General features: G+C 32.2%; 3 protein-coding genes and 1 long non-coding RNA gene across 5 annotated transcripts; all 4 read right to left on the bottom strand.

Moving 5' to 3' along the window:
• Positions 1 to 701: 701 nt before the first annotated feature.
• Positions 702 to 2,195, bottom strand: LOC9302981 (RING-H2 finger protein ATL32). The gene has a single exon (XM_002866863.2). It carries the CDS (start codon positions 1,847 to 1,849, stop codon positions 878 to 880), a length of 972 nt encoding a protein of 323 aa, XP_002866909.1. The 5' UTR covers positions 1,850 to 2,195; the 3' UTR covers positions 702 to 877.
• A 6,835-nt stretch (positions 2,196 to 9,030) lies between these two features.
• Positions 9,031 to 10,755, bottom strand: LOC9302979 (RING-H2 finger protein ATL32). Its single transcript, XM_021016708.1, has one exon. The coding sequence runs from the start codon at positions 9,643 to 9,645 to the stop codon at positions 9,031 to 9,033; it is 615 nt and encodes a 204-aa protein (XP_020872367.1). The 5' UTR covers positions 9,646 to 10,755.
• Positions 10,756 to 12,696: 1,941 nt separating this feature from the next.
• LOC9302978 (protein SCAI homolog) lies at positions 12,697 to 15,686 on the bottom strand. 2 transcript variants are annotated; one of them, XM_021018946.1, is made up of 9 exons: positions 15,064 to 15,685; positions 14,738 to 14,944; positions 14,400 to 14,645; positions 14,227 to 14,293; positions 13,947 to 14,138; positions 13,773 to 13,864; positions 13,482 to 13,670; positions 13,257 to 13,393; positions 12,697 to 13,177 (listed from the first exon to the last, which is right to left on the bottom strand). In XM_021018946.1, the coding sequence occupies exons 1-9, from the start codon at positions 15,547 to 15,549 to the stop codon at positions 12,991 to 12,993; spliced, it is 1,803 nt and encodes a 600-aa protein (XP_020874605.1). In that variant the 5' UTR covers positions 15,550 to 15,685; the 3' UTR covers positions 12,697 to 12,990. The 2 variants fall into 2 exon arrangements, with proteins under 2 accessions (XP_020874605.1, XP_020874606.1); XM_021018947.1 differs by lacking the exons at positions 12,697 to 13,177; positions 13,257 to 13,393 and having other exon boundaries at positions 13,587 to 13,670; positions 13,769 to 13,864; positions 15,064 to 15,686.
• Positions 15,687 to 23,084: 7,398 nt separating this feature from the next.
• On the bottom strand, positions 23,085 to 24,024 carry LOC9302977. Its single transcript, XR_002330643.1, has 2 exons — positions 23,550 to 24,024; positions 23,085 to 23,424 (listed from the first exon to the last, which is right to left on the bottom strand). It is a non-coding gene; the product is annotated as an uncharacterized LOC9302977 (long non-coding RNA).
• Between the last annotated feature and the right edge of the window lie 166 nt (positions 24,025 to 24,190).

Here is a 24,190-nt window from a genome sequence, read left to right as displayed (position 1 = left end):
TATTAGGCTCCAAACTTAACAAAAAACTCCCAAAATTATTAAAAAAGCCCATCAACAAAAAAAAAAAGTAAAAAGGCCCCATAATTAACAAAAAAATGTCCCATAATTAATAAAAATTTCATAATTAATAACAAAAAGTCTCATAGTTAGGAAAAATGTCCAAAAATTAATAAAAATAAAGAAATAAAAATTATAAATGTCTCATAATTATTAGCAAAAGAAAAAAAAATAGCAGTTTTTACTTTTTTTTAAAAGCCTCAATTTGTTTTTTCGTATTTGGTGCCGGAGTTTACCGGACCCTTTTGTTTTTAATACAAAAATGGATACATGCTTTCATCAGATTATGAAAGTTGTGAAAACATCAATGAACCAATAGAAATGAACTCAAAATCCAAACAATATCTTCGTTAATAATATTAAACATTCATAGAAAAGTTCAAATACTCCCTCTGTTCCTAGATATTTGATGTTCTAGAGTTTTAGTTTGTTCCACAAAATTTGATTTTTTAGGTTTTTGTTTTATTTTTTATTGATTAAAATTAATATATCGTAAACTTCAAGACGTAATGATTAACTGTTTTCTAATACTATTGGTTCAAAATTATTAAAAAATATTTAGTATAAAAAAATAATTAACAAATAATTAAACAATAATTGCTTCTTAATATATGTGAAAACTCTAGAACATCAATCTTTTAGGAACAGAGTGAGTATTTAGCGAGATGCTAAACAAGCTGGACCTTTCTTCTATATACAAAATTACAAACCACAAAAACATTACAAACCACAGTGAAAATCACTTTTTACCACTCGTATAAGAGAAAACATATATTTTTCACCACTTGAAATCGAGGCTCACGGCAGAATATAACGTGGGTCATTTCAATGGTTCACCGTTAGCTTTCTGTGATCTAACGGAACCCGAGTTTGACTTTGGAACGAACAAAGTCAAACCCCATCGATCCGGCCAGTTGACCCGATCTGCCTTCTCACCCGACCCGACTTTGTAACTGCTTTCCTCACCGCTCCGGCAATACTTCTCCGCCGACAAATCAATGTCAAAGCTTCTCGTTCGTTTCAGCCTACGTCCTTTCACCGCCATTATTTGCCTCTTCACATCATCCGGTAACCGCAGAGTAAACCTCTCTGTGCCGTCACTGAATCGATCCATCGAATGACCCGTTGAATTCGATCTCGGAAACTTACCGGAGATTTCAGAACTCAGCCGTCGGTGGTGGCTCTTCGCTGCCTCAACGGTCTCAATATCAATCACGACGTGATCTCTCATCGCTGCTATCGGAACACCGTCGTCTTCTTCGCAGGATTTTTCCGATTTCGCCGTGAGATTAGATCTGCAAACAGGGCAAGTCGCGTGCGAGTAAAGCCAAGCGTCGATACAATCGATATGGAACAAATGGTTACAAATCGGAAGCAATCGCACTGTTTCATGATCTTCCAATTCGTTGAGACAAATCGCACATTCTAAATCCTTGGATCCGATCTTCGATTCTTTAACGGTGGAGTAAGCGAAAACAGGGAAGCTTTCGACGACGGCGTTGTCAAGTCCGCCTCGCCGTGAACAGTCGTCGTTAGCGCGGCGGCGGAAGTATCTGGTGGAGGAATCGGGGTTAGAGCGAGTGCAATGGCGGATATAGACGGAGAGTAATCCGGTGAGGAAGAAGAGGGCGACGAGAACGGTAAAGACCGTGGTCTTCGACGGAGTGTGACCCGGTTGCAAATCAGGCGGACTCGGTGAGAATGATTGGGCATTGGCTTTGCTCTGTAGGATGATTGCCACGTGGAAGAAGATAATCCAACGGAGACGGTTAAAACACTCGACGCGTGTCATCGTTCATTCGAAGCGACGCCGGAAAGATATTAACGGCTGAGATTTATCCACGATGCATTAGATTTCTGCTTGCAAATGCTTTTTTTTCGTAAGGTTATAGACGCAAAATATGTCAAATACGAAGGATATGTTTTATATACTTAGAGAGGAGAAGCATAGAGTTGTCCCGATTAAACTTCAAAAGGTAATAATAATTATATTGTTTTGACTTTTAGATGAACTTAAAAAAAAGGTTTTTAAATGAGGACAATAGGCAAAATTATGACAAATTGAGGGTGATATGTTCGTTACAATTTCATTTATAACTAGTTATTATTCTCTACTTGTTTAGATGAAATAGTCTAATCCGCTAAATTGTGTGCTAGGATTATATATGTCAATTATGTTTATCCACATGTTCGCTGCATATACACGAATTTTTTGTCCCTTCCATAGGGTCAAATTAATCAATTCTTATAGGTCAGAATGATTCGTCGTACAATTGCCTTTTGCTTGATTTCAGACAAGAAAATAACAAACAAGCACAGAAAAACAACATAAGTAGATAAGTGGTGTGTGATCGCCTTGGCAACAAAAGAAAATAAAGATTGATATTTATAGCCACAACAACAATACGAGTGATCGATCATAAGTCATAACAATTGGACATTGCAGCTATTGGTTTTGGTTCTATCACCTTCTAAAATCAGATAGATACAAACTTGATACGGATAAATGAGAATTGCAGAATCTCCACACTTGAACTTATAATAATCCAAAGAGACATATATGGCAGGAATTTAAAAATCTTTTTCATTCTTTTTTTAGCATCTGTATATTCTTCAAAGGGCATGTGCTCGGGCATCATTATCCAAATTCAGTATATACCCATCACATATCTATACTAGTATTTTTGCAGTCACTTTTGAGTCGGGTGGATAAAAATGTTCTAATATTAGATTTCATGTTGATCCAGTAGTAGCTATACATCTTAAATTGTAACATGTAGGAAACGTGTACAGGAACGTCGACAACAAGTATTAAAAATTTAATTATGTGTAAATCATATTGAACCTAGAACATGATATTGTATCTAATTAGTTTAGACAAAATTTAAAATTTAATACTTACCAAAGAAAAGAAAAACAACATTTTTAAAAAATAAGTGTTAAGAACTTAATTATGTGTAAATTATATTGAACCTCGAACACCTCTTAGGGATTTAGATGTTGTATCCAATTAGTTTACACAAAATTTTTAAAATTTAACACTTACCAAAAAAAATTAAAAATTAAAAAAAAAAACAAGTGTTAAAAACTTAATTATGTGTAAATAATATTGAATCTAGAACACTTCTTAGAGGTTTGGATGTTGTATCCAATTAGTTTAAACAAAATTTTAAAATTTAACACTTATCAAAAAAAAAAACATTAAAAAAAAATAAGTGTTAAAAATTTAATTATGTATTGAACCTATAACACCTCTTAGGACTTTGGATGTTGTGTCCAATTAGTTTACACAAAATTTAAAAATTCAACACTTATCAAAAAAAAACAAGTGTTAAAAATTTAATTATGTGTAAAGCATATTGAACCTAGAACACCTCTTAAGGGTTTGGATGTTGTGTCTAATTACTTTACACAAAAATTAAAAATTTAACACTTAAAAAAAATGAAAACAAAACATTTTTAAAAAAACAAGTATTAAAAATTTAATTATGTGTAAACCATATTGAACCTAGAACACCACTTAGGGGTTTGGATGTTGTATCTAATTAGTTTACACAAAAATTAAAAATTTAACACTTATCAAAAAAAAAAAAAAAAAAAAAAAACTAAACACTTAAGAAAACAAGTGTTAAACATTTAATTATGTGTAAAGCATATTAAACCTAGAACACCTCTTAGGGGTTTGGATGTTGTGTCTAATTACTTTACACAAAATTGAAAGATTTAACACTTATCAAAAAAAAAAACATTAAAAAAAAAACAAGTGTTAAAAATTTAATTATGTATTAAACCTATAACACCTCTTAGGAGTTTGGATGTTGTGTCCAATTAGTTTACAAAAAAATTAAAATTTAACACTTATCAAAAAACAAAACATTTAAAAAGAAAAAAGTGTTAAAATTTAATTATGTGTAAACCATATTAAACCTAGAACACCTCTTAGAAGTTTGGATGTTGTGTCCAATTATTTTACACAAAATTTAAAAATTCAACACTTATCAAAAAAAAAAAACAAGTGTTAAAAATTTAATTATGTGTAAAGCATATTGAGCCTAGAACACCTCTTAAGGGTTTGGATGTCGTGTCTAATTACTTTAGACAAAAATTAAAAATTTAACACTTAAAAAAAATGAAAACAAAACATTTTTTAATAAAACAAGTATTAAAAATTTAATTATGTGTAAACCATATTGAACCTAGAACACCACTTAGGGGTTTGGATGTTGTATATAATTAGTTTACACAAAAATTAAAAATTTAACACTTATCAAAAAAAAAAAAAAAAAAAACAAAACACTTAAGAAAACAAGTGTTAAACATTTAATTATGTGTAAAGCATATTAAACCTAGAACACCTCTTAGGGGTTTGGATGTTGTGTCTAATTACTTTACACAAAATTTAAAGATTTAACACTTATTAAAAAAAAAACTAAAAAAAAAAAACTAAAAAAAAACAAAACACTTAAGAAAACAAGTGTTAAACATTTAATTATGTGTAAAGCATATTAAACCTAGAACACCTCTTAGGGGTTTGGATGTTGTGTCTAATTTCTTTACATAAAATTTAAAGATTTAACACTTATTAAAAAAAAAAACTATAAAAAAAACAAAAAAAAAACAAAACACTTAAGAAAACAAGTGTTAAACATTTAATTATGTGTAAAGCATATTAAACCTAGAACACCTCTTAGGGGTTTGGATGTTGTGTCTAATCTACATATACATTTTTATAGTACTTTTTTGCTTTAATTCTTTTGGATCCGGGTTTGACCCGGGTTTTAGTCTATTCGGATCTTGGATTAGCAATTTAAGGGATGTTGTCTTAATTTCAAACTAATAAATGAAGCCATGTTGTCTTAATATCTTTCATATTAATGACCCTAATAAATAGCCGATTTTAATGGAAAATCGTTTTCATATCTATGCTCATAATAAATGTCCAGATTTTAACAATATAACGTATTTATTTTTTTAACAGTATATATATATAGGCAATTGCCCATATATATATTTATTTATATATTTTAACAGTATATATTTTTTTTAATTATATATATATTATGTTAATAAATTTGTTTAATATTCTAATAATAAGCTATGTCATTTTTCTTTTACAATAACAGATTAAATATAGGCAATTGCCCATTTAAATTGCAATAAATTTAAAATCAAAATAACAATCTATATATATATTTTTGCAGGGGGTTTTTGCTTTTAATAATTTGGATCCGGGTTTTACTCGGTTTTACTATATCCGGATCTTGGATAAGACATTTAAGGAAATCTAAAAAAAATCGTCATTAATGTAGATAATTACACATATATTTCGGTATAAGCATATTCCAAAAATCTCTCCTAAATCAAAGATGTTACGTTCAAAAATTGTTGCCAAAAATCTCTCGTTTTCCTTCTAAAATCTCTACCATTGGCTGTCATCCCAACTAATTACTCATAATTATCTTTCCTATATTTCTTTTTTTTTTTTAGATTTGCAAGAAAATTACTCAATTCCAAAAATAAAAGATTTTGAAGATATTGTTACTTGATCAGCAAGATTTTAGGAGCTCACTCACCCAAAACCCTATAGTATTCTCAAAACATTATAAATACCTTTCATTAGTCTAATAAAAACTCACCAGTTTTACAGAAAATGAGAAATCTCAGACGTGATGCAATCTGTACGGACTCCGGGAAGAGCTAGGAGACAGTGGTGAACCGGGATCTAAACCTCGCCGACGATGTGAAGATGGTGACGAGGAGGAGATCGTAATTCTTTAGGTTTCGATTGGCAAAACAAGACGATCGGCGATCCAAAGCTCCACCGCCTGAAACGCAACATCGAATTGATCACACCGAATATCTTCAGATATCGGATATGCTTTTCCGGTGGTAGCTTCAAAATACACGCCGAGAACTCCTTGATACGTTACACGGAGAGTAGATCCATGCGTTTTGCTGTAGCTTTGAAGAAACAAGGCTCAGATCGACGGAGCCGTTACTGTGACCGTTAACGACGGTGACTTCATCTGCTAAACCACCGATGATTGAGTTTGAACTTTCCGTTTCTAAGTTTTTCATTTTGGGTATATGAGAGAGTTGAATAAACACAATTTGGGCTCTGTAGGTCTTTACAAAATTGGTAGACATGATTCTTTGTTATTGGGTTCTAATACTCTATGTGTTTATTTTTTCATTATGTGAACTAATGAAAGTTGCATACTTAATTTTTTTTTCATGGCAGTTCTAAACATATTATTTTTAATATTTGTGATTATATAACAATAATAGGTTAGTGTTAATTACATGGATCATTAAGGTTTGAATAGTGATAAAATAATTAGAAAATACAAATAAAATAACAAAGCCAGTGCAAAACTATTAATTCAGACCTTAATTATCGGATCAGTTCAAGCTTTAACCCATGTCTTTTTCTGAAATTGCTAAAAGAAAATACAAATAAAATAACAAAGCCAGTGCAAAACTATTAATTCAGACCTTAATTATCGGATCAGTTCAAGCTTTAACCCATGTCTTTTTCTGAAATTGCTAAAAATAAGTAATGTCCTCAAATAAATTCAAATATCAAATCTTCATAAATACATTAAATACGTAAGATTTAAAATTATGGAGCAATCTTTTCTAATTAAATTCAAAAATTTCTAATTGATATATTTAAATTTTTTGGCTTTTGTTTGCCCATTTAGCTATGGTTTTTGAGTTTTTATAAAATAGTTTTAAATATTACGGGACGAATTGTATGACACAGGTTTGGTTAGGATTGATATTAATATAAAATTAAAATATCACTAATATATCGCTATAACACATATTAAATCCTCATTTTATTATTTAAAATTTAGCATACGGTATACCGCGGGTAAAATCAGTATAAGACGGGTTAAATCAGCATCTTATTCAAAATCATACAATTGAATCTATTGTTTTTATACTACGTCTATCTATAAAATTTCAATTTTTGTAATAAAATTTCGTCTCACGGTGTATTATACATTTAAATTAAACAAAAAAATAGTATATATCTATAGAGTATCTTAAAACAAAATTTAATAAATTTTTCTAATAAAAATATAGACCCGCGGTGTACCGCGGGTTAACATCTAGTTACTTTACACAAAATTTAAAGATTTAACACTTATTAAAAAAAAAACTAAAACTAAAAAAAACTAAAAAAAAAACAAAACACTTAAGAAAACAAGTGTTAAACATTTAATTATGTGTAAAGTATATTAAACCTAGAACACCTCTTAGGGGTTTGGATGTTGTGTCTAATTACTTTACACAAAATTTAAAGATTTAACACTTATTAAAAAAAAAAACTATAAAAAAAACAAAAAAAAAACAAAACACTTAAGAAAACAAGTGTTAAACATTTAATTATGTGTAAAGCATATTAAACCTAGAACACCTCTTAGGGGTTTGGATGTTGTGTCTAATTACTTTACACAAAATTTAAAGATTTAACACTTATTAAAAAAAAAAAAAAACAAAAAAACTAAAAAAAAACAAAACACTTAAGAAAACAAGTGTTAAACATTTAATTATGTGTAAAGTATATTAAACCTAGAACACCTCTTAGGGGTTTGGATGTTGTGTCTAATTACTTTACACAAAATTTAAAGATTTAACACTTATTAAAAAAAAAAACTATAAAAAAAACAAAAAAAAAAAACAAAACACTTATGAAAACAAGTGTTAAACATTTAATTATGTGTAAAGCATATTAAACCTAGAACACCTCTTAGGGGTTTGGATGTTGTGTCTAATTACTTTACACAAAATTTAAAGATTTAACACTTATTAAAAAAAAAATAAAACAAAAAAACTAAAAAAAAACAAAACACTTAAGAAAACAAGTGTTAAACATTTAATTATGTGTAAAGCATATTAAACCTAGAACACCTCTTAGGGGTTTGGATGTTGTGTCTAATTACTTTACACAAAATTTAAAGATTTAACACTTATTAAAAAAAAAAACAAAAAAAAAAACAAAACACTTAAGAAAACAAGTGTTAAACATTTAATTATGTGTAAAGCATATTAAACCTAGAACACCTCTTAGGGGTTTGGATGTTGTGTCTAATTTCTTTACACAAAAATTAAAAATTAACACTTAAAAAATAAAAATTAGATTTGAAAAAACGTTTAAACCTTTGAAAACCGTAAAAAAAAAAAGATTTTGTACTTTATAAGGCAATTAAGCCAACAGTCGGGCCTTCGTAGAAAGCCTAATACTGTTTGTTTGATTTAAAATGCAAATGGATACTTTTATTTATAGGGTCATAAGTTAGTAACTGTTTGCTTTTTTTTCGATGTGGGACTCAATTTTTTATTGGGCTTTTGTGATATGGCGGCGGCCCAAACGTAAGCCCAATCTATTTCAGAAACTGAGAGTTATTAAAAAGATCGAACGGCTCAAAATTAAAAACATTTATTTTTTGTTTATTTTTCGAGAATTGTCTCCATCCAAAAAAAAAGAGAGTCCTCCTCTAAAGTGGGAAGTGTAAAAGCAAAAGATCAGACCATTCTTCTTCTCCCCATGTATATGCTTATAGGTCCCGGCGTCGGTTCAACCGCCGTAACCATAGGCATATCTCCCAAGCACTCCCTTCTGTTCCGGTCTGCTCGGCTCGGTTCCTTGCGGTTGCTCGGCTTGGTTTCTTGATCCATTTGTTCCACGTTGTGCCCCAAGATGAGGTTTTGCTATTTTCTAAACAACACACTCATGATTCATGATCGTTTTTAGGGCTCAATTTTTGTTTTTTAATTTTTCTCCGGTATAGGTCTCCGAGACTCCGACGGCTGATTTTCCGGTGGTTACCCTTCAGATGAAGAATGGCATGGTTACATTAATAACAAAGACAGAGTACTTCTCAAGGTAATTCTGTTTCCTCTCTAATGGCATAAATCACTCATCACCAACTTCTGCTGGAGCATTGTGTATTGATCCTGACTCTACTTGGATTGAGCAACGGTCTCAATATCAATCACGACGTGATCTCTCATCGCTGCTATCGGAACACCGTCGTCTTCTTCGCAGGATTTTTCCGATTTCGCCGTGAGATTAGATCTGCAAACAGGGCAAGTCGCGTGCGAGTAAAGCCAAGCGTCGATACAATCGATATGGAACAAATGGTTACAAATCGGAAGCAATCGCACTGTTTCATGATCTTCCAATTCGTTGAGACAAATCGCACATTCTAAATCCTTGGATCCGATCTTCGATTCTTTAACGGTGGAGTAAGCGAAAACAGGGAAGCTTTCGACGACGGCGTTGTCAAGTCCGCCTCGCCGTGAAAAGTTGTCGTTAGCGCGGCGGCGGAAGTATCTGGTGGAGGAATCGGGGTTAGAGCGAGTGCAATGGCGGATATAGACGGAGAGTAATCCGGTGAGGAAGAAGAGGGCGACGAGAACGGTAAAGACCGTGGTCTTCGACGGAGTGTGACCACCCGGTTGCAAATCAGGCGGCCTCGGTGAGAATGATTGGGCATTGGCTTTGCTCTGTAGGATGATTGCCACGTGGAAGAAGATAATCCAACAGTGACGGTTAAAACACTCGACGCGTGTCATCGTTCATTCGAAGCGACGCCGGAAAGATATTAACGGCTGAGATTTATCCACGATGCATTAGATTTCTGCTTGCAAATGCTTTTTTTTCGTAAGGTTATAGACGCAAAATATGTCAAATACGAAGGATATGTTTTATATATACTTAGAGAGGAGAAGCATAGAGTTGTCCCGATTAAACTTCAAAAGGTAATAATAATTATATTGTTTTGACTTTTAGATGAACTTAAAAAAAAGGTTTTTAAATGAGGACAATAGGCAAAATTATGACAAATTGAGGGTGATATGTTCGTTACAATTTCATTTATAACTAGTTATTATTCTCTACTTGTTTAGATGAAATAGTCTAATCCGCTAAACTGTGTGCTAGGATTATATATGTCAATTATGTTTATCCACATGTTCGCTGCATATACACGAATTCTTTGTCCCTTCCATAGGGTCAAATTAATCAATTCTTATAGGTCAGAATGATTCGTCGTACAATTGCCTTTTGCTTGATTTCAGACAAGAAAATAACAAACAAGCACAGAAAAACAACATAAGTAGATAAGTGGTGTGTGATCGCCTTGGCAACAAAAGAAAATAAAGATTGATATTTATGGCCACAACAACAATACGAGTTATCGATCATAAGTCATAACAATTGGACATTGCAGCTATTGGTTTTGGTTCTATCACCTTCTAAAATCAGATAGATACAAACTTGATACGGATAAATGAGAATTGCAGAATCTCCACACTTGAACTTATAATAATCCAAAGAGACATATATGGCAGGAATTTAAAAATCTTTTTCATTCTTTTTCTAGCATCTGTATATTCTTCAAAGGGCATGTGCTCGGGCATCATTATCCAAATTCAGTTTATACCAATCACATATATATACTAGTATTTTTGCAGTAACTTTTGAGTCGGATGGATAAAATTGTTCTAATATTAGATTCCATGCTGATCCAGTAGTAGATATACATCTTAAATTGTAACATGTAGAAAACGTGTACAGGAACGTCGACAACAAGTATTAAAAATTTAATTATGTGTAAATCATATTGAACCTAGAACATGATATTGTATCTAATTAGTTTAGACAAAATTTAAAATTTAATACTTACCAAAGAAAAGAAAAACAACATTTTTAAAAAATAAGTGTTAAGAACTTAATTATGTGTAAATTATATTGAACCTCGAACACCTCTTAGGGATTTAGATGTTGTATCCAATTAGTTTATACAAAATTTTTAAAATTTAACACTTACCAAAAAAAATTAAAAATTAAAAAAAAAAAAACAAGTGTTAAAAACTTAATTATGTGTAAATAATATTGAATCTAGAACACCTCTTAGAGGTTTGGATGTTGTATCCAATTAGTTTACACAAATTTTTAAAATTTAACACTAATCAAAAAAAAAAAAAACATTAAAAAAAAAATAAGTGTTAAAAATTTAATTATGTATTGAACCTATAACACCTCTTAGGAGTTTGGATGTTGTGTCCAATTAGTTTACACAAAATTTAAAAATTCAACACTTATCAAAAAAAAAAAACTTAAAAAAAAAACAAGTGTTAAAAATTTAATTATGTGTAAAGCATATTGAACCTAGAACACCTCTTAAGGGTTTGGATGTTGTGTCTAATTACTTTACACAAAAATTAAAAATTTAACACTTAAAAAAAATGAAAACAAAACATTTTTAAAAAAACAAGTATTAAAAGTTTAATTATGTGTAAACCATATTGAACCTAGAACACCACTTAGGGGTTTGGATGTTGTATCTAATTAGTTTACACAAAAATTAAAAATTTAACACTTATCAAAAAAAAAAAAAAAAAACAAAAAACAAAACACTTAAGAAAACAAGTGTTAAACATTTAATTATGTGTAAAGCATATTAAACCTAGAACACCTCTTAGGGGTTTGGATGTTGTGTCTAATTACTTTACACAAAATTTAAAGATTTAACACTTATTAAAAAAAAAAACTCAAAAAAAAACAAAACACTTAAGAAAACAAGTGGTAAACATTTAATTATGTGTAAAGCATATTAAACCTAGAACACCTCTTAGGAGTTTGGATGTTGTGTCTAATTACATTAGACAAAATTTAAAGATTTAACACTTATTAAAAAAAAAACTAAAAAAAAAACAAAACACTTAAGAAAACAAGTGTTAAACATTTAATTATGTGTAAAGCATATTAAACCTAGAACACCTCTTAAGGGTTTGGATGTTGTGTCTAATTACTTTACACAAAATTTAAAGATTTAACACTTATTAAAAAAAAAAAACTAAAAAAAAAACTAAAAAAAAAAACAAGTATTAAACATTTAATTATGTGTAAAGCATATTAAACCTAGAACACCTCTTAGGGGTTTGGATGTTGTGTCTAATTACTTTACACAAAATTTAAAGATTTAACACTTATTAAAAAAAATAACTAAAAAAAAAACAAAACACTTAAGAAAACAAGTGTTAAACATTTAATTATGTGTAAAGCATATTAAACCTAGAACACCTCTTAAGGGTTTGGATGTTGTGTCTAATTACTTTACACAAAATTTAAAGATTTAACACTTATTAAAAAAAAAAGAAAAAAAAATAAAAAACTAAAAAAAAACAAATGTTAAACATTTAATTATGTGTAAAGCATATTAAACCTAGAACACCTCTTAGGGGTTTGGATGTTGTGTCTAATTTCTTTACACAAAAATTAAAAATTAACACTTAAAAAATAAAAATTAGATTTGAAAAAACGTTTAAACCTTTGAAAACCGTAAAAAAAAAAAGATTTTGTACTTTATAAGGCAATTAAGCCAACAGTCGGGCCTTCGTAGAAAGCCTAATACTGTTAGTTTGATTTAAAATGCAAATGGATACTTTTATTTATAGGGTCATAAGTTAGTAACTGTTTGCTTTTTTTTCGATGTGGGACTCAATTTTTTATTGGGCTTTTGTGATATGGCGGCGGCCCAATCTGTGGCACCTTTTATAATTTGGGTAGAGTTTCAATCTTTATTTCGTTCTTAGCTCAAACTTAAAATATGAAAAAGCGAAAGAACAAAAATGTCACACTTTCTTTAAAGGAATGCACATATATTGTTAATCTCTCCTTGTACACAAAGCAAACCATCCTAGAGAAGAGACTAATGATTATTACCTGGTTCTAATCTTTTACAAAGGACAAAACTAAAGAATCATCAAATCAAAATAAATTAAATCCCCAAATTACAATTTTCTCTTTCTTTATACCCTAAAAAAAATACAGACTTCTCTATAAAAAACGAACAAACAACCTACTATCTCACCCACCAACCTCCCAACCACAAAGGCTAGTGGGTTTTTCTAGTTTTATGATTTGGTGAAGTGGAAAGATTTGGCAACACCCAAGTGGTCAGCTAGTCGTTGTACTGAGGACTGCACTGGTTTAGATACCGGTGAGATCGACTCTGGGAGATTCGGGTGGCATTGAGGTAGATACAGGTCATGATCCTCTGTGCGGATGAAGGAAGTGAGTACAGACCGGCAGAATATGAATCTACACAACAAGAGACAACATTTGACAAGAGTCCATGCTTTGTGAGGTTTTGATTCCGAAAACTGCGAAAAAAACTCACCTGAGAATCAGCCGTCTCAAGAATGGATCTGGCAAGACCTGTGCCCACACAAGATTCAAGACTTTGGAAGTCAAGAGAATCGTTTCCCACTCAGAAAAGGAAGCAGAAAGTATGCTCTCTGCTTCATCATAAACTTCCTGAAGATTGTAATTAAAAATGGTAAAGAGGCATGCCGCATTATGAAAGTTTGGTTGATTTACGGTACTTCAAATCACAAGTGCTTACAGGGTCGGGGTTTGAGTTTGAGAGGCCAAGCATTTGACAGAATGCTTGTAAAGGAGCTGTTAAGAAAAAAGTAAACTGACTTCCGTTTAGTGCTTCTGTATCATCATCAGTAGATGGGTTCTCGAATGATGGCTTCAGAGGAGAAAGAAGCATAGCAACAGGCTCGCCTCTCTCTGCGCCACCCAAAACCTGGAGTTTGTTTATTTTATAACAATCAAATATCGCACAGTTACTGAGAGAAACTATTAGACTCTCCAGAGAAAATGAAACACGAAGTTATGACAAACCTGCCTTGAATGCACGGCTAGTGTCGCTATCAATGATCAAGAAAAGTGGTTTCCGTGTAAAAGGGATTAGATCACCAGGGTAAAGATTGTTTGAACCTGCAGAAAAACGAGACAGTGAGTGAGAAAAGTCTGTTCTTTGGAGACATACTCAAATGTTAATCCGAAGAAAACGACTTACCAGAGCCTCCTCTAGGACCTAACCAGAGATGATCCTCATAATAATCACCTGACGACATTTTTCCATTGCTATGTGGTTCTGACTTGTAACTTTTCTGTTCTTGGGAGGCTCGTGCAAGCAGCTTGCTTTTTGATGTTCTGCTTGAACCGACAGAGTTCTCTGGTTGCGCAACATTTTCACGAGCAGGACCACCTGGATAATAATAACCAATATCGTTGATACAACATAATAAGAAAATACCAACCATTAAAGTTCCAGTGACAAATTAAAGAAAACTAACCTGAAGCTGACAAATATAACAGCATCACAGTCTCTGGAGAGAGCTCATCACAAATCATTGCCAAAACCTGAAAAATATATCATCAGTAAACAACTAAACATAACGAATGGACACTATAAAGGTAAAGTCAAGAAGTCCTGCAGATTTTTCTATATGATACATATAAAACTCACCGCTAGCAAGTGAGATACCGTGGGACGATAAAGAATTGCTTTTCTAGGATTAGGAGGTAATGATGGATCAGCCATATCAGCAGCCAACTTCATATCTATAAGCCCAGAAGTTAAAGTATGATCAATCACAAAACCATTCTCCTTCGCTTCAACAACAGGCCGTTTTTGGTAAAAAGATCCACTGGGTTCCCATTCTAAACACTGCATCATTCTATACGTATCCAAGGTGACTTCAGCATATTTCACCTGAGGAAAAAACAAACTCATATAATGAGATCATTAGGAAGGTAACAGAGTAGAAAGTTTAGGTTCCCTAAAAACAAACACTGCTTGTTTACCTCATTACGGTGATAACTAGCCAAAAGAGCATCACGAAACTTAAACAACTTCTTAGCGTGGAACCGCGCTAGATATGTTTGAGAAGCTGGATATGAATCAAGCATTGCACAATAACGTAGAGGCCTAACATAAGTTAAATTTGTATCAGATTTAATAAACCGAGTGATTTCTTGCACAACTAGCCTCCACTCCTTAAAGTTTGTCTCCTACACAAAAAAAATATCCCCAAAATCCATCATCAAGTCCTCCTCAACAGTATAAAAATAGAGACTTTGTACCAATATACACAAGAATGAATCAAAAGGGGTCAGATCAAAATAATTACCCTGAAATTAGATTTGCTGTCATCAACCAAAACCCTAAGCTTCTCAGCTAAATGCAAAACCATTTCTTTCCGATCAACAATCAAGGAAACAAGCAAAAACCTCGCATAAAACCTTAACTCCTTAAATCGAGCACCAAGATCTTTCCCTTGAGCTTCATCAAAGTACCTCCTCCTCAAAATCGCTTCATAGAAGACATAAGCCTCAAGAAGAAACCTTGCTTCACTAGTCCTCATGTACTGACTAAAGTAAAGCTGACCAATCCGGCTCGCGATCTCGCCGATTTCCCATCGGTTTAAACCGGACTCGACCAGCTTCGACCTATAAGATTGCTGATAATTCCATAGTTTCATATAAGCTTTGAAAACCTTTTGGAAGTAGTGACTCTGTGCTCTTCCAAACGCAGGAAGATCGCGAACTCTGGCGAATTTCCGGTCAGCGTTCTCCACCAAAGCTCGGAAATTGCTCGAAACATCTTCACCCGCCATGTGACAGCTAATTTCCCTCAGTTCCGGTGAAAACCGCCGTCGTTTATCATCGGCTCTAGAGAGAGAGAGAGAGAAAGACTAATCAATGGGAACGACGGTGGTTCAGAGAAAGAGAGAGATAAATATGATTTTCACTTTAATTTAATTTTTTGTGTTTGTCCCAATTTATCCTCCTTATATTTTTCTCAACTTTAAGTTTATTTTATTATTTTCCTTCTTTTTTTTTGACAAATTTTAGTATTATTTTCCTCGTGTAGTTGTTGATGGTCACCTTTCTAAAAGCAGTTGAAGAAAAAAAATGAATTCTTGGGATTAATAATAATAGTTTATAATTATTGTTAAGTCGTCGTACCTATAATTTTGAGAGAAAATCAAGAAGAGATTTTGCGTTTGTCATTTCTACTTTATATTTTCTTTATTATGAAATTGAGTTTTTTTCTTTATACTTTCAAATAAGATGATCATTATTACAAATGTTTTAAATTAGCATATATTGTTTTTTTCAATTCAAATTGACATTTAGCAATGTTAAACATTGTTATTTAGCTGGATTAACAGTATTATTATTATTAGTATATATTATATGCATCGTTATTAGCAAAAACGCATGTGAGCACGAACCCACAAAAGAATTTTGCAGAATCATATAATATATAGTACATCTCGTTTGTGTTGTGTAATGATCGTGAGACGAGCTGGCATCAACACACACACGAAAATACATGATGATTATACGTACATGTATACTTTAACAACACATGTCCGTATCGTACGTACATACTTAAGACAGAGGATACATACTTAAGACAGAGGATTAGTCTCCAAGAAGACCTAACTCATCCGTATACGATCTTCTAAATATAGAACAATTAAATGGTCGTCTTTTGTTAGCTTTGTGTATTATATTTATCAATTTGGTATAAGAAAATAATGATGGTAGCAATAAGCAACTTGCACATGATTTTTGGTGTGACGCGAAACCCTTTTCATAATCATAGAAATGATTCTTTAAACTGTGATTAACTTATGTGTAGTCAGTGTAGATGTATGTGTTGAACTCATGATAGATTGATTCGGTAAGCGGCAGCAACATCTATAATTATTTAGAGGAACCCTAGTGGGGAAAAAGTGTTATAAGTTGTTTTCAGTCGGTTGCTTTCGACTTTTAAATACGAAAATAAATATATAACTGTGATAAGTTAGTAGTTGCAAACCATAATTCACAAATTAGAGTTTATAGTATAATGATATGTATCAGTATCATCACCATATTATATAATTCATCTTCACAATATGTGGATGAAACTTTAGATTCAATATTTGATAGTAATTCTTAAGTGGTAAAACAAAACAAAACTCGTTGACTTTCTCACTGATTAGTGGTCTTTTTGCTTTTCGGATGTTGTTCTAAATTCATCTAGTGGTGTAATCATCACATCTACTAAATTTTATATTAAAGGTGGACCGACGTGACATGTCGCGTCGCTAATGCTCACTTTTATTCCGGTCCTGTTGTGTACATTAACATGATAACCAAATCAACTTTTAGTGGTCGAGATTAATATGTAATATGATCAGGAATCAATAAAACCATTTAAGGTGCTAGGTTTTTTTTTTTTAACCATAACAACTGTCATGTGATTGACTACTCAGATGAGAATCCAGGGGCGGAGGGAGTGTAGACTCGTAGGGGTCAATTGACTCCGGTGAAATTTAAAAAAATAGTTGAATTTTTATATAAAATAAATTATTGACCCCAATCCAATAAAAATATTGACCCCTATAAAAAAATTATATTACAAACCCAATAATTACACTGTACTTACAGATAATATTAAGCCTAATAAAATTTATTTTAAGTAAATATACTACAATTAAACCCATTAATATAAATAATATAATATTTTAATATTTATTTTGAGCTGATCTAAAAACGTTTTACCTTCTTCTTCTTTCTTCTTTGTGTTTTTAATCAATCTTCGATCGTGTGATGATGGAGACAAAAAAACATATTTCACATCTTTTAGTATATCGACTTATTAAGTTATCTTTTATGCATCTTTTAGAAAAAAATATATTTTGACCCCGATGAATAGATTTTCTGGCTCCGCCACTGTGATGGTTGACACACACACAAAAACACCATAGATAAGAAAGAGGATATAAGAAAAGTTGTAAAAAAAAAATGAATATATGAAAAATGTCATATACATATTTTGTCTTTACATATGCTAATTAAAATACGAGTGGGGCTGATATCCATTAACTTATTATCGTAGTAGTTAGATGTTAGTTGTCTGAACTCTATTTTTATTTATTTATATTCTGAATATCCATATTTAAATGTCGGGCTTATTCTGGTTGATACATGGAACAAATTAATATAAAAGTCTAAACTAATTTCATTTGCTTTCGTAGATCAAATGGTACATCGCCTTTTTTTTTTTAGCTAAAAGCTTTATTAGGTGGGAAACTTTATTAGCTAGTTACAAAATGTACCTCTATTGTGGACATGTTTTAGTTTTAATTTCTTATGTGACCTATCACGAGATTACATTCCGTTGGACCTAAAAAACAAACATAAACCCCCAAGCAAAAAAATCAATTAAAAATTCGTAATTGTTTTTAAATATCAGTCCAAAACTATGGATTATCTGTCTTATATGTTGGAACGTTCAACATCCGGTCTTACGAATAACTGAGGGAATATAAAAGTTTAATGTGTTATTTCTTGTTATGAATATTCGAAAATTCAGCTCGATTGACTGACTAGTCGCAGTCTTGCGACAACAAAAGAAACAATTGGTATATATGCTAATTTCATAAATAAAATGAATTTACCACAAGATCTACTACTATAGTTTTATGTAAGATAGAATGAAAAGATGGAGAAAAAAAATATAAAGAGCAAAAGAAAAATGTGACTCCAAATCAGTGCATGAACCTATTAGTGTCAAAGTAGAAGAAAAAAAAAAGAAAGAAGTAAAGATTGTTCTTTTGATAATGTCAACAGATTTGTTTGTGTGTTGGGCACAAAGTAGATTGAAAAGCTTTTGCATTACCAGATAAAAAGAAGGTACTTAATGATGAAGAGAAAAGTAAAGGTTGTTTTTTTTTTTTTATCGTCTAGATTTATTATTAATTGCAAATTATGAGAACTGTTACATAGACGATTCTACAACTGACAATTCCTTCCGACTCTTACTAGATCCACGACAGACTACACTTCCTTCTTCATGATCTTGATGAATACCTTCAATGATCCACGACCTTGCGACACTTCTTTCTCTGCGTAGAATCCTGGCGAACGGCTATAATTGTACATCGCTGGAGATCTTCTGCACACTTGCCTCCATTAATCTGCAAATTTGTTAATAAATCGCAATATCTGGGACTCGAACCCCAGACCTCTTTGTGTAGAAGCATTAATCAACCCTTAGTCAACCAATGGGCCAAGGGGGCTTCCACAAAGTAAAAGTTGTTATCATTTTAAAGTATTTTTTCTCTTAACTCACATATTTGACTATTAGGATTGGTTTAATTTTCTTTGTACTGTTTGGTATGAATGTAAAAGAAAAAGTAATAATGTGTTTGCTTACATTTTTGTAGTATTGGGTCTTTCTTTGGGCCGAACAGCCTAGTAATAAGAATAACAATTGGGCCGCTTTAGTAAATCTCAAGCATATTTAACAATATCCATTCTGATAATTTTATTTTCTGTTTCCACGCTCTTTTGCTTACTGCGGAATAAACACGATGGGCCTCTTGATGGTGTTTTTATATTCTGCTTGTTTCAATGTGTAAACTAAATCAGATCGGAATGGGTTTTTAAAAAGCTCTATTTTTGGGATATTTCATTCAGTTCTAGTTTGCAGTGATTTTGAACGACTATAAGATACTTTTATAGCCAACGTTTTGGATTTCTTATACTATAAGATACGAATTATTTTGCTAATAGCCATTTAGTTAGTGTGAACTTGCGATAACTCTCTATGTTGTGTCGTCTGTCCCAATAACAGAGTCAGAGGAAGACGAAAAGTTGGGTAATGTTTGTGTTTTTTACGTCTGGGGAAAAATGCTTTTTTGTTTAAATATATATAACGCCGAATCATTTGACTCAAATTATTTTTAGGGTAAATTGCATGTTATGGCAGTTGACCAAGTTTTAATTTCATGTTTTGGCAAAGTGAGAATGGGCTTTCAAGTTTTGACAATTTAGTCAAAATCTGACCATTTTACCCCTGCCAGCGTACCGATGTACTGTTCACTGTACGGTTCAGTTATGCGGTTCAGTTATGTACACTGTTCCGGTTTAGTTATGCAGTTCAGTTATGCGATGTACTGTTCACTGTACGGTTCAGTTACGTACACTGTACACGGTTCAGTTATGCGATTGACTGTTCACAATTTTCTTATAATCTTTTGTTTTTTTACATTTAATTTATTTATTGATTTTGTAAATCTAGTTTATATTAGCGTATTTTGAAGTCGAAAAACTAAAATACAAACTCTATAAATATTACGTACACCGTCTCCACAATAGTACATGATATAACTGAAGTACATATCCATTTTATAATCAATACTGTGTATACCGTAAACTACATACACGTAAATAGAAAAAAACTCAAATAAGGACATATTTCTACCAAAAATATCTTACCAATTTCATACAAGTTTTCTACGAACTCAATTAAAAAAATATTAATAATTTGTTTTCAGTAAATAATTGAAATCAACTATGATCAACACACAAATTGACTCTAATGAGACTCACAAAACTCCAGCTCTGTTACGCAATTTACATAATCATATGTCAAATACGAGAAGCAGTAGAAACAAACCTCACAACTAAAGAAAAACATTGAGGAATAGTATGTTTTAACGTGACACAGAGCCGTGTGTGGTTTGAAAATCTTAAACACTTGTCAGTAGATGATTCGCTTTTCCATTTTATAAATATTTATTGTTTTTATATTTTTAGTTAAAATTCTTTTTTTTTCTATCAGACCCATTTTCATATTTTTATTTCTATTTTAAATAATATTTTATTTATTATTATCGAAGACTATTTACGATTAGCAATATCATATACACATATGTGCGTAACGGTAATAATATATACGTACACGGTAATAATGTGTACGTACACGGTAGTAATGTGTGTGTATATATGTACGTAAATATCTAAATAATTTGTATATTTACGTTTCAAATATTTTTTGACTATAAAAACAAAACATTCAAATCATGTATGAACAGTAAAAAAGCAAGAAATTTTTTTATTAAAAATAAAACTTTCACAGAGAGAATTTAATGTATTAAAAAATTAAATAAAAATTAATTTAAAAATAAATATATTTCCACCTCTTTTTTTTCACATTTTTTTTCTTTTCACTTTTTTAATTATTTTTTATTTTTTTACTTTAAATTGTAACTCTTTTTTTCCTATAGTTGTATAAGATGTAAAAGCGAATAACATAACAAGAAAACTTACAAAAATCCAATATACATATAAGATTTCATAACACTCGCAGATTAATGTAGTGTATGTTTATGTGTCATCAGGGTGACGATGGATCTATAGGGGGAAGTTCCCTCGATCCTACTATAGACGATAGTGAAGGTAGTGGCGAAGATTAAGATTACAACAAGTGGAACGATGTAATTGTAGAAGAATATGGAATAGGGAATGTTGAAGAGGACGTCATTCTCACTCAACAGACTATTCAACATCTAGGAAAATTCAGTCGTCTATTGGCAGAGTGTACGTACACAAGTCAGCGTGTACCTGGCGGAGATAACATTTCTCATTTGGGTGACAGTACACCAACCGTGACTCCAACATGTACGTGTCGACATGGTTTGTACCAATGTACGTACACTACAGACTGTGTACAAGTTACATACTGCGAAGGTGATTTTGTTACGTACACGGATACCAATTATGGTAAGTATGGTGTTTCTGAATTATTCTTCAGTGCTGCTAAAGATTATAGGGTGAAGGATTTTGAAAAATACTTTGAACATTTAAGGGCTAAGAGACCTGGGTGCGCAAACTACTTAGAGGAAATTGGATTTGAACATTGGACAAGATCTCACTGCAAAGAGAAACGCTACAATATCATGTCTAGCAACAACTCGGAGGCTATGAATAATGTCTTAACAAAAGCAAAAACATATCCGATTGTATACATGATAGAGTTCATTCGAGAGGTCCTTATGCGATGGTTCGCAGCCAGGAGGAAAAAAGTGGCTAGGTGTAAATCCTTAGTGACGCCTGAGGTTGACGAGCGTTTTCTCCAAGATTTGCCTACCTCCGGGAAATACGCGGTGAAGATGTCTGGACCGTAGAGTTATCAATTTACAAGCAAGTCAGGTGAGCATTTTCATGTCATTCTCGATGAGTGTACGTGTACGTGTCTTATGTACACGCGGTTAAGAATCTCATGTGAACACGGTCTAGCAGCTGCAATAGAATTTGGAATTAATCTGAAGGTTGTTGTCGGTTGGTGCTATAGCATTCAAACGTTTTTCGATTCTTTCCAAGAACCGATTCTACCTATCGCGGATCGGAAGTATGTCGTCATCCCACAAGATATATCGGATATGATACTAATTCCTCCATACAGTAGACGACCACCAGGGAGACCAACCACCAAAAGGATGGTGATACCATCTAGGGGTGAAAACCGGGTAAGTTTTAACATTCTAACATGTGCACTTATTTGCCTATATCTATGTTTAGAGTATAAGATGCGTTGATTGTTAACTTATTGTTGTTGTCACTACAGAAAGAAAGACAAAAAAGACTTTTTCCGAATCAGTGTACAAGATGTAGACAAGCAGGTGATAACAAGAAGTCTTGCAAAAATCCTATTTAGTTTTATGTCCTTGTTTTTTGTCACCGTGTAGACAGTGTACGTTTATGTCTGGACCATGTGTACCACATTTTTTGTCGGTGTACGTACGTTTAATGTTTGTCATCGTATAACTATGTACATTTCTGATATATCTGTGTATATACACACATTTGTATCTCAACCGTTGAACCCTTTCGCACTAACCATTACGTCCGTTACGGAAATTTTATTAATATAATTACATATTTTAGTTTACATATTAAATAAATTTATTAATATAATTTTAAATATTATATTCGCCAATAATATAGAAATTGTAAAAATATTTTGTTTAAATATAATAACCAAAATTTTATTAAAAATCGACAACGTATTAAAATGAAACATGCAGTATTAGTTTAGCTTTTTTTTTAATTGAAAAATCATAAACTAATATATCAATGACTTTTTAGAACCTTAGAAAATGAAAACAGAAGATATATCGATGATAATGATCATAAGCTAATTCATGGTTGCATAGAAAAGGGAGAATCAAATATGTCCTCAAAAGCAAATATCATCTTCGAATACAACCAAATAATATCTAAATATGAAGAGGTTGATATATGGCTTAAGAAAATCATGAAGTAGAAAGTTCATTCAGACATTTGGTCGAACACATGATGTGCAATATATATTAAGCTTTATCTATTAGATCAAAAGCTAGTGTATCCATCATAACTTCTTCGATAGTGTTCTTCGATAGTGTTTATAAATAAAGAAAAGCAATTTCTGAATTCCAATTACTACATTAACCGAAACATTGATTGCTAACCGAAACTACATAATTTAGCATAATTCCTTTGAAATCAACAACAATAAAGGAGAAGACGCCAACAGAGATGACGTCGACGGAGAAGATGATGGTGACGACGAAGGTGATTGTGTGGTGACTGAAACCGGACTACCATTCGCCGGTGACCCCGTGATTAGGGTCGCCGCACCGGAGCCGTACCGGACTGCCATTCAAGCCCTAAGTAAGAGAGAATATACCCAAATCAAAACATGAATCGGATTTAGAGAGCTCTCTCTCTGTATATATCAAAAATTTTGTTCCTTTTTAGTAAAGAAAGACAGAGTGTTAAAATTGAATCTGACAGCGAAAGAGATAATGACAAAAGTTGGCCAGAGAGATTCTCCGGCTAAAGAAGAAGCTTCGACGATGACGACGCCGGCGACTAAAAAACGATGACGATTTGGTGGGTTTTTGAAGTTTGGGTTTTGGTGACATTAAAGGCGACGGAGAAGGACTGATTCGAACAGAGTATGCATTGAATCTCCATGGCTCAACGAAGCTTTGAATCGAACAACCGTCAATACTCCAAACGACTAACATGAGGAAGAAGACGAGTGCTGTAAGAGCACCAAGCCGCCATTGAAGCAAAGGGTTTGGCCGTAAAAGCACCAATTGGCTCGGTACCGGAGGCAAAATCATTCCTTTCTCCAGCATCTGAAGATCCGACAACAAGAAACAAAACCCCAGAAAATGGGTTTTTGAAGTTGATGACGATTTGTGATCTCTCTCGTTCTTCTTCTTCGTTTTCTTTTAGGTTTCTGGGCAAGAATTTTTTTTTTTTTAATTCAAAACCAAACCGTAAAACAAAGAAAAAGTAACTAAACCGAAACCAATTGTGTCATTTGGTTTAAGTTATTAGGGGTATTTTCGTCAGATTTTGGCTTAATTGTCAAAATGTGAGAACCAAATCTCACTTTGCCAAATACTGAGAGAAAATCTTTTT

This window comes from Arabidopsis lyrata (genome assembly GCF_000004255.2).
Source record: "Arabidopsis lyrata subsp. lyrata unplaced genomic scaffold ARALYscaffold_7, whole genome shotgun sequence".
Lineage (NCBI taxonomy): Eukaryota > Viridiplantae > Streptophyta > Magnoliopsida > Brassicales > Brassicaceae > Arabidopsis > Arabidopsis lyrata.
This window is presented reverse-complemented; position numbering and strand designations above follow the sequence as displayed.